Source organism: Aquarana catesbeiana, linkage group LG05 (genome assembly GCF_042186555.1).
Source record: "Aquarana catesbeiana isolate 2022-GZ linkage group LG05, ASM4218655v1, whole genome shotgun sequence".
NCBI lineage: Eukaryota > Metazoa > Chordata > Amphibia > Anura > Ranidae > Aquarana > Aquarana catesbeiana.
Genome location: NC_133328.1, coordinates 5,320,290 through 5,331,359, shown reverse-complemented (window position 1 = coordinate 5,331,359; position 11,070 = coordinate 5,320,290). Strand labels below are relative to the sequence as shown.

Below are 11,070 nucleotides of genomic sequence, written 5' to 3'. Positions count from 1 at the left end.
GATATAAACACCATTAAAGTCCAGAGGTTGGTTACCTCAAAGCCCATGTTCTTCATTTGCCCATGTCCTTAGTCTGCTTGTCTTCAGCAAACTGTTTGCGGGCTTTCTTGTGCATCATCTTTAGAAGAGGCTTCCTTCTGGGACGACAGCCATGCAGACCAATTGGATGCAGTGTGCAGCGTATGGTCTGAGCACTGACAGGCTGACCCCCCACCCCTTCAACCTCTGCAGCAATGCTGGCAGCACTCATACGTCTATTTCCCAAAGACAACCTCTGGATATGACGCTGAGCACGTGACCTCAACTTCTTTGGTGGACCATGGCGAGGCCTGTTCTGAGTGGAACCTGTCCTGTTATACCGCTGTATGGTCTTGGCCACCATGCTGCAGCTCAGTTTCAGGGTCTTGGCAATCTTCTTATAGCCTAGGCCATCTTTATGTAGAGCAACAATTCTTTTTTTTCAGATCCTCAGAGAGTTCTTTGCCATGAGGTGCCATGTTGAACTTCCAGTGACCAGTATGAGAGAGTGAGAGCGATAACACCAAATTTAACACACCTGCTCCCCATTCACACCTGAGACCTTGTAACACTAATGAGTCACATGACACCGGGGAGGGAAAATAGCTAATTGGACCCAATTTGGAGATTTTCACTTAGGGGTGTACTTACTTTTGTTGCCAGCGGTTTAGACATTAATGGCTGTGTGTTGAGTTATTTTGAGGGGACAGCAAATTTACACTGTTATACAAGCTGTACACTCACTACTTTACATTGTAGACAAGTGTCATTTCTTCAGTGTTGTCACATGAAAAGAGAGAAGAAAAGATTTACAAAAATGTGAGGGGTGTACTTACTTTTGTGAGATACTGTATATAGCATTGTTTGTAGATGTTAACATTTTCACAAAAAGCAATATACACTTATTGGGATTTTTTTTTTTTACCAAAAGACACGTAGCAGAATACATTTTGGTCTAAATTTATGAAGACATTTGATTTTATTGGATATGTTTCATAACAGAAGGTAGAAAATATATTTTTTTTTTCTCCAAATATTCCTTTATATAATACAAAATAAAAAACCCAGTGGTGATCAAATACCACCAAAAGAAATCTTTAGTCGTGTGAAAAAAAAAAATGATTCAAATTTCATGTGGGTGCAGTGTTGCCTGACCGGGCAATTGACAATTAAAGTAGCGCAGTGCTGAATATCAAAAAGTGGCCTGGTCATGAAGAGGGTAAAAACATCTGGAGGTCCAGTGGTTAAAAAAATGATAAAGAAAAATTGCAGATCATAAGTAACTTTCCCACGTTCAAGTATTTCTGAGTGACAATACGGGATTATCCACACGATATGTTTTTGTTTTGCCCGTACATACAAAAAATGAGGAAGAAAAAACAAAAAATATCAGTGATAAAAAAAAAAGTGATAAAAAAGGCAATGTAGCAATTTTCACCTCTTTAGTAAAGCTGAAAATCATTTTGTGAACAGACGGCGTTGGGAGCAACCTGTGTTCAGAAAGGAGCGATAGGCAACGTAGATTCCAGGATGAGAGACCGAATGTCTCTCCTCGTCCTCCTGGTCCTCATGTGTGCCTCCCGTGGAATGACACGTGAGTAGATTCAAAAATATCTTAACTAAGACTTTTTTCTTGAAAACCTCCATACAACTGCACACAATGTACTCTGTCTTGTATATCACATACAACTCCCATTCTTATGGCTATCAAACTTTAATTGCTTGACTTTAGTTCTGAAGTAGGGGGGTCACAATGTCCTCTGAAACATGCTGGTCTGTTTAATTATATATATATTTTTAGTTCAATAATTTTCATTCAAAATTTTCAATGATACACGAAAAAATGTGCACTGACTGCCATATAACAAGACATAGTAAATAGTATTACATGTATAAATGCATATACTGTACATCCATGACTAATATAAATGAACCGTAAGCAAGTTTTATGCACTAAACATTGGGTGAAGGGAATTGTCCGACTCCCCGAGACACCCCATCTGTGCCCCTAGGGAAGGACAACACGATCAACCCTAACTTTCCACTCTATTCATTACTGTTTATAGTAAATTATGACCAATACCATCTTACTGTTTGTTAGGCTATACAAAACTGAATGTTATGGACAGCAATTCACTAAGAACATATAAAACATATTTTATAAGGTAGTAATAAATGAAATGCATCTCTTTTTAGAGTTCCTCCCTCTTTTTTTTTTTTCCCCCTAGAAGAAGACCTCTATTGATAAAGTCGAAACGCGTCAGTGTTGGGGTTCATAGTATGATCATAACCTTTATATCATGCCATGTTTTTCTATGTGTACCCACACGGCTGTATTATCATGTACATGTTTTAGCTTCATGTTCAGAGTTCATGTTTTCATACATTGATGTCCTCTTTTTGTAATTTTACCTAATAAAATCTATATACTCAAAGAAAGAAAACTTTTTTGAATACATTTTTGCTGGCAATAAAACCCCATGGGGAAACCTTTCAATTTCATGACTTCCTCTTAAACCCTTGAATTCCTGCACTCAGGTCAACAATAGTACTATTAAAGCATGATGGGTTTGACATGCATCCTCCTATGCATGTCAACACCTTTCAGAGTGTATGTATGTTTCCCTTTTATTTCAGAGAGTAATGGTGTATACAGGTACACTTTGTACTCATAGAGATGCACCCTGACCTCCAAAAAGACACATGGAGGTTGATTTACTACAACTGGAGAGTGCAAAATCTGCTGCAGCTCTACATAGAAACCAATCAGCTTCCAGTTTTTTTTTTTTTGTCAAAGCTTCCTTGAACAAGCTGAAATTAGAAGCTGATTGGCTGCCATGAAGAGCTGCACCAGAATTTTCACTTTCCAGTTTTAGCAAATCAACCCAAAAGTATGCTGGACACAGATATCACTCATATCCATGAACCGCATATATGTAGACAGGCTCTTAGAAAAGTATTGGATGAGAAAATATCCTCATTGGGAGAGAAGATCCTCAATTAGTGTAACCAGGGATAAAGGAGGACCACCATCTCTGGTTTTCTCAGGCTGGCTTCAAAAGGTCTAGGTCAAAAATAGAAACGGTTGCTCCCCAGATAGCCCAGTTTGTCTATAAGACTCGGTACCCATCCATCTCACCAATCTAGGTCAGTGTCAGGTCATGGTCAGAGTCAAAAGTCAGGGTCCAACCCCAGCTTCAAAGGTCAGGGTCAGTGTGTTTTAGGGAGGATAAAAAACATTTAGTAATTCAGTGTCAGTCAGTGTCGGTATGTTTTAGGTAGGATGAAAAAATGAAATGTGCTTTTTGTTTCTGGGACCTGCTACGGTTACGAAGAACTAATATGGACATATGCAGTGCTGTGAGAAGGTCACCCAGAGCTCCGGGTGAACATGTCTACCTGCACCAAGATGTACTGTATGAGCATTATGTGTCAGCTAAAATTGCCCTTCAAAAGAATTGAGCACTAATCTGCATGCAACCCCCCCTCCTCCCAGGACAAATCTGCCCCCCTGTCTGAAACCCCTCTCCCAGCACAAATCTTTTCCACCCCACCACCCTCCCAGCTCAATTTTTGTAATCTGTGGAGCCGAGTCCATGTTCTGTATCTGTAAAATAACAATCTTTTACAAGTGTGATCTCCACTGTACGTATTTCATGTCTCTGATTTGTTTTTGTTTTTTTGTGGAGATCACCAGAAGCTCTCCCAGACCCGGTAAGTGTTTTGGGCTTTTTGTCAACTTTTGCTTCGGGAAGATCACATCATAACATGATATTATTATGCCCCGTACACACGATAGGATTTTCCGATGGAAAATGTGTGATAGGACCTTGTTATCAGAAATTCCGACCGTGTGTGGGCTCCATCACACATTTTCCATAGGAATTTCGGACACAAAGTTTGAGAGCAGGCTATAAAATTTTCTGACAACAAAATCCTTTGTCGGAAATTCCGATCGTGTGTACACAAATCCGACGCACAAAGTACCACGCATGCTCAGAATAAATTAAGAGACGAAAGCTATTGGCTTCTGCCCCGTTTATAGTCCCGACGTACGTGTTTTACGTCACCGAGTTCAGAACGATCGGATTTTCCGACAACTTTGTGTGACCGTGTGTATGCAAGACAAGTTTGAGCCAACATCCGTCGGAAAAAATCCATGGATTTTGTTGTCGGAATGTCTGATCAATGTCCGACCATATGTACAGGGCATTATTATTAATATACAGGATTTATATAGCGCCAACAGTTTGCGCAGTGCTTTACAACATGAGGGCAGACAGTACACTTATAATACAAATCAATACAGGAGGGATCAGAGGGCCCTGCTCGTTAGAGCTTACAATCTAGAAGGGAGGGTCAAGTGGAAACAAAAAGTAATAACTGTGGGGGATGAGCTGATGGAGAAAATGAAAAAAAAGTTGTTAGGTGTGGGTAGGGTAGGCTTCTCTGAAGAGAAGGGTTTTCAGGGATCATCTAAAAGCTAATAGAGTAGGAGATAAGCAGACAGATTGGGGTAGGGCATTCCATAGGATTGGAGAGGCTTTGGAAAAGTCCTGGAGGCGGATATGGGAGGAGGTGACGAGGGAGCCAGAGAGCAGGAGGTCTTGAGAGGAACAAAGAGAACGAGTAGGTTGGTATTGAGAGACTAGGCTAGTGATGTAGCTGGGGGCTAAATTGTGGATGGCTTTGTATGTAGTTGTTAGTATTTTGAATTTAATTCTTTGGCCGAGCGGAAGCCAGTGGAGGGATTGACAGAGAGGAGTAGCAGAAACAGAGCGACTGGTAAGGTGTATGAATCTGGCAGCAGCATTCATGATGGATTGCAGAGGTGATAGACTATGTAGAGGTAGGCCAATGAGAAGGGAGTTGCAGTAGTCGAGGTGAGAGATGAGCAGCGAGTGATTTAAGAGATTTGTTGTGTCATTGGTTAGAAAGGGACGTATTTTGGAGATGTTGCAGAGGTTGAGGCGGCAGGATTTGGACAGTGATTGATCGTGTTGCTTAACCCCCCTGGCGGTATGGCGGTATTCCCGAGTCTGGCTCGGGGTGGATTTTCAGCACCAAAAACAGTAACCCCCCCCAAGCCACACTCGGGATTGCATCACAGGGGAAGATGTCAGAAGAGAGGGAGAGATTGAAGATGTGGGTTAGAGAGTGTAGTATAGGGCCAGAGGATGAACGTAGCATTTGTGAGGGAACAGGATCCAGCGGGCAGGTGGTAAGGTGGACATTAGCAAGTAGTTTAGCAACCTTGTCTATAGTGGTGGGGTTGAAAGAGGGACGTAATGATTGTGCCTGTGGGCATGAAGTGTAAAGCGTGGAGGGTATCGGAACAGTAGAGATCTCCTTGCAAATTGTATCAATCTTCTGTTTGAAGTTATTGACGATCTCCTGGGCAGTGTGTGAGTTGGTGGGTGGAGGCAGTGGAGGATGAAGTAGAGAGTTGAAGGTAGAGAAGAGTTGACGGAGACGGGATGATAAGTCGCTAATGAGAGTGATAAAATAGGTCTGCTTGGCAGTGAGGAGGTGGGAATTGTGTTTTTGGAGGGCAGATTTATATTGGTTGAAATCCCTCTGAGACTTAGTCTTACGCCACAGGCGCTCATGAGCATGACTATGTTTTTTTCAGACTTCTAGTATCTGTTTTTCAAGGTTGAAGGGGTCAGGGCTTGATTCTGTGTGTAGTGAGGGGTGCCAGTGAGGCTAGAAGTGAAGCGTTGTATACAGAAGTGGCTAGGTTGGTGCAGGATAGGGGTGAGATTTTATCATAGATTTTATCGTAGAGGTTGTCGATAGCAGAGTAGAGAAGAGAAGGGTTGAAATGACGTAGGTTTCTGCTGGTAACTTTCAGGGGGTTGGAGGGAGAGGAGGTGGAGGAGAGGGAGAGAGTGAAACTAATAAGGTGGTGATCATAGAGAGGGAATGGATAGTTAGAGAGTTTGCATGGAGTGCAAAGGTGAGAGAAAACGAGGTCAAGGGTATTGCCTTCGGAGTGAGTAGGAGCGTGTATCCACTGCTTCAGGTCAAAGGAGGAGGTTAGGCTGAGAAGTTTGGAAGTGGCAGGAGTGTTAGTATTAATAGGGATGTTGAAGTCCCCGAGAATGATTGTGGGGATTTCATAAGAAAGAGACTAGGGTAGCCAGGCAGAGAAGTCATCAAGAAAGGTTGATACTGGTCCAGGGGGCCTGTAGATCACAGCTCTCCTTAGAGAAACTGGAGTGAAAATACGAATGCAGTGTGCTTCGAAAGAGGAGAGTGACAGAGAGGGAGGTGGCTGAAGTACTTGAAAGGTGCTATGTAGGGCTAGAAGGATTCCGACACCTCCTCCTTTACATCCACTGGATCTGGGGGAGTGAGTCCAGAGAAGACCACCATGGGATAGAGCAGCAGAAGACGCAGCGTTGGATTCGTGGAGCCAGGTTTTGGTAATGGCGAGTAGGTTAAATGAGTTGGCGATAAAGAGGTCATGGAGAGAGGTGAATTTGTTGCAGACAGAGCGGGAGTTCCAAAGGGCACAAGAGAAAGGGAGTCTGGTCTTGGGAAGTATAGAAATGGGAACTAAATAGTGTTGATTGTGGCTGCTGCCAGAGGGTGCGGGAGGTAATATGGGAGTGGGATTTATATGAAGGGACATGCCCCAGGGTCTTGGAGATTTTTAGTGTGTGTGGATTTAGAATTAACAGGAGTTGATGGGTTCAGTAATAAGGAGAGGACAGAAGTGAGGGTGATAGTATATATATATATATATATATGTGGGGGGAGAAGAGGGGTGAAGGAGAGATAGTTTAAGAATAGAGGACAGAGCTGTCAAAAGGAGTGGTAGAGAGTGCATGTTACAAGGAGAAAGAGCTGAAGGTGTAAACAAGGTCACCTGATGTCTGTGCGGTGTTTTTCAAAGTATTTTCTTGTGTCCCTTAGCTTTGTGCATTTGCTGAAGTGCAGAGTCAGAAGTGCTCCCACTTATAGAAATAGCCCCACTTTGAGAAATGGCCCCAGTTGCAAATGTGCCCCCTGCAAATGCGTCCCCCAAAATAAGCTTATATTTATACTGATAGGACTGGGGTGTGGGTGGATTTCAATTATCAATCAGGAGGTAATAAAGGTTGGCTGGTTAACAGGGCAAAATTCTTACTTCAGAAACAGACTAGCAAGAGGGCACTAAAGTTAATGGGCCATAATTTTGGGTAAGACAAGGAAGATAATAATGCATTGTAATGTGGACAGGTCTACAGACAGTTAAGCAAAAATAACAGACCAGCAATTAATAAATAGACATAAGAAAAGCAGATAGCAGTGTTTCAGTTTTTGGGTGGAGATGTTTCAGATAGCACATACCTGTGGAATGAGAGAATAGATTTTCAGATGAGACAGTCAGATAATGATGAGTGCAGAGTCAGAAGTGCTCCCACTTATAGAAATAGCCCCACTTTGAGAAAGAGCCCCAGATGCAAATGTGATAACATAACTAATTTTAGTGTTACATGCAGTGCCAGGACTAATCCCCCCCCATAAAATTCCTTTCCTAGAACATATCTTACCTCTGCCACCCCCCCCCAGATTCCCCCTCCAGAACAAATCTCCCCACATTTTTCCTTCCACCACAAGAACCTGTAGGGGAGAGAGAACACAGCCCCAACCTCCCCCCAGGTCTCTCCTCCTCTCCAGCTCAATGCTGACAGTGGTAGCTTAAATATGATGTAAATGACATAGCACGGAATGGAGGTGGTTGCAAAATGTCAACGCCTGATTAACTCTGCAGGAAGCGTTATTTCTGGTCACCATGACGTGAAGCAACACTAATGCCCTGTACACACGGTCGGAAGGCCTATCACACATTTTCCATCGAAAAATCCGACCGCGTGTACAGGGCATAATAGTGCAGTGTGTACTCCTCCATCCACTCCCTGTTTTGTCAGATTTGAGTGGTGTTGACAGGCAGCTGGGAAGCAAAAGGCAACACAATCGCCTGTTATCAATGTCCGTGTGAAAGATCCCTATCAAACAATGCTGGAGAATATAAAATGCAATATAATATAAAGAATATAAAGAAATATAATACAATATAATGAAATTACTGATCCCTTCTTTCCTTTTCCAGAGACCACCAGCAGCTCTACAACCATCGGTAAGTGTTTAATTATTACTATCTTGTGTTATAGGAAAATTAAGGAATGTGTCAGGTGACTTTACCATCTCATTTTTTAATGGGGCGTGATGTCATTTATTAAGAGCCAAATGTGGTGATAACACCCATAGGGTAATATGAGCACAGGGAGGAATATGAGCTGTTCATGTGTTATTGCATGTTGTGGTTTTATCACATGTTACCGCAATCCATAATTGTGAATTATTTCACTTTAACCACTTCAGCTTCAGAAGGTTTTACCCCGGGCCATTTTTTCCGATACGACACTGCGTTACTTTGCCTGACAATTGCACAATCATGCGACACTGTACCCAAACAAAATTGATGTCCTTTTTTCCCCACAAATAGAGCTTTCTTTTGGTGGTATTTGATCACTTCATCAGAGGACGCCCTCTGAGGAAGTGATGACGAAACGCGTCTATGCGTGACCACGCAGTTACCTACACTGGCTGTCAGTGGTCATCTCAACCCGGGTACATCGCTCTCCGTAAAGTTCCGTGGAGTGGTGAGAGATAGACAAGCGACAAAGACAGTATTGCAATTTTAACATGCTTTAAAGTTTTGTATAATTGTAAGGGAGGTTGGATTGAAGGGTGATACATTTTATCATGGAATTACGCTATGTGTGCACATATTTTTTTTGATGGAAGTATTCCCTGATGTAAAGCCACAGAGTATTACAGGCGCATGTTCTAGATTTGTCTGGTGAGTTCATGACCATAGGGAAGATTACTCCTACGGTGTGGTGACAGGATCCTTGTTTGGATAATACCCTTCATGAACGAGATAGATGACTTCATGACTTCAATCTGACCGATTTTGGACAATTGAATATGCACTTTATTTTCTAATTGTGGAATACACAAAGCACTGCCAATGTTATAGTTTGACTGAAGCATATGTTTGATTGTTTGTTTCTATTTATAGCGGCTACTATTAATGTTTATACCAATTAATATATGTAATTAGTGGTCTATGAGCACTGCGAAAGAGAGAGATTATTTAACTAATGTTGATTGATCACTTTCATTTGTTTGTAAGTGACACTTTTGACACTTTTTTGGGACCAGTGTATCAGGAACCATGAATCAGACCGAGACAGAAGTATAGTTAAATCACACTTGTTTATTAATAATAATAATAATAATAATAAGTAAACAGAGTAAGCGTAGTCAAAACAAGCCAGAGTTCAGTAACCGGATCGGGTAGTCAGTCAAGCAAATGTCAGAGAGCCAGAGATAAATGTAGTAGTACAGCAAGCAGGATCAGGAGCCAGAAGGAACGTCAGCCAAGGAAGTCTTCAACAGGAACGCAGGAGAAAGTCTTTGTGATGTTGACAAAGGCGAAGGCAGAGATCAGGTGAGCTGGATGACTTTAAGTAGGCAGGACTGACGAGCAGAATTAACAACATCTGGGTAACTGTGGAGAAAGATGGAAGCTGACAATTAGCCGATAGCTGAGCGGCCAGCTCAGAGAAGGAAGGGCTGAGCCCAGCCCTGACAGTACCTCCTCCTCAATGACCCCTCCCCCTCGGCGGACCACCGGGCTTGAGGGGAAAACATCTATGGAAATCACGGAGGAGGACAGGGGCATGTACGTACGAGGATGAGACCCTAGAGCGTTCCTCCGGACCGTACCCCTTCCAATGAACCAGGTACTGTATGCGCCCACGGAACCTACGGGAGTCAACAATGGATTGTACTCCATACTCCTCATGGTTCTCGACCTGTATAGGGTGAGGACGTGGCACTGAGGTGGTAAAGCGATTGCAGACCAAAGGTTTCAATAAGGAGACATGAAACACATTTGAGATGCGCATACTAGTAGGAAGGTCCAAGGCGTAAGCCACTGAGGTAATCCTGCGAAGGATACGGAAAGGCCCAATAAAACGAGGTGCGAACTGCAAAGAAGGAACACGAAGTCGGAGGTTGCGAGACGACAGCCAGACTCTGTCCCCAACCTGGTAGGAAGGTGCAGGCAGGCATCTGCGGTTAGCATGGAGTCTGTACCTATTGTTAGCATGTTGCAAAGCCTTCTAAACTTGTGCCCAAGTGGAACAAAGACCACAGAGATGCTCCTTTAACGCAAGACTACTCTGCAGAACAAACGAGTTAGGCAACATGGAAAGTTGGAAGCCATAGTTTGCCATAAACAGGGACAATCGGGAAGCAGAATTCAAGGCATTGTTGTGAGCAAACTCTGCCCACAGTAGAAGGTCTGACCAGTTGTTATGCTGTTCATAAATATAGCAACGAAAGAATTGCTCCAAGGACTGATTGGCTCGTTCTGCGGCCCCATTAGACTGCGAGTGATACGCAGAGGAGAAAGCAAGCTGAATTCCCAACTGTGCACAAAAGGCTCGCCAGAACCGGGAGACAAACTGACTACCCCTGTCGGAGACAATCACATTGGGTAGTCCATGCAAGCGAAAGTTCTCCGGAGCAAAAATGGAAGCCAGTTCCTTAGAAGTGGAAATGAATTTAATCTGTTCACGATGAAACTCGCACTTCTCCAGTTTACAATAGAGATTGTTTTCGCTTAGTTTCTGAAGCACACGACAGACATCTGTGTGGTGGCTCTCCAGGGACTTGGAAAATATGAGGATATCATCGAGATAAACCACCACACATAACTGCAACAAATCTCAGAGGACATCGTTAATAAATTCCTGGAAAACTGCCGCAGCGTTACAAAGGCCAAAAGGCATTACGAGGTACTCATAATGGCCTGTTCTAGTATTAAACACAGTTTTCCACTCGTCTCCTCCTTAATCCGCACGAGATTGTATGCCCCTCTCATATCAAGCTTCGTGAAAACCGTTTCTCCCTCGAGGCGGTCAAATAACTCTAATCAACGGAATCGGGTAGGCATTTTTAATCGTGAAACAATTGAGACCCCTATAA

At 43.0% G+C, this 11,070-nt stretch overlaps 1 protein-coding gene across 2 annotated transcripts in view; it reads left to right on the top strand.

Moving 5' to 3' along the window:
• The first annotated feature begins 111 nt into the window (after positions 1-111).
• The window catches only part of LOC141144045 (uncharacterized), a 68,385-nt gene continuing 57,426 nt past the window's right edge, over positions 112-11,070 (top strand). For both annotated transcript variants that reach the window (XM_073629387.1, XM_073629386.1), the window contains exons 1-2: positions 112-1,612; positions 8,120-8,146. In XM_073629387.1, the coding sequence (XP_073485488.1) occupies positions 1,549-1,612; positions 8,120-8,146 (91 nt within the window). In that variant the 5' untranslated portion in view covers positions 112-1,548. The remainder of the gene's footprint in view (positions 1,613-8,119; positions 8,147-11,070) is intronic.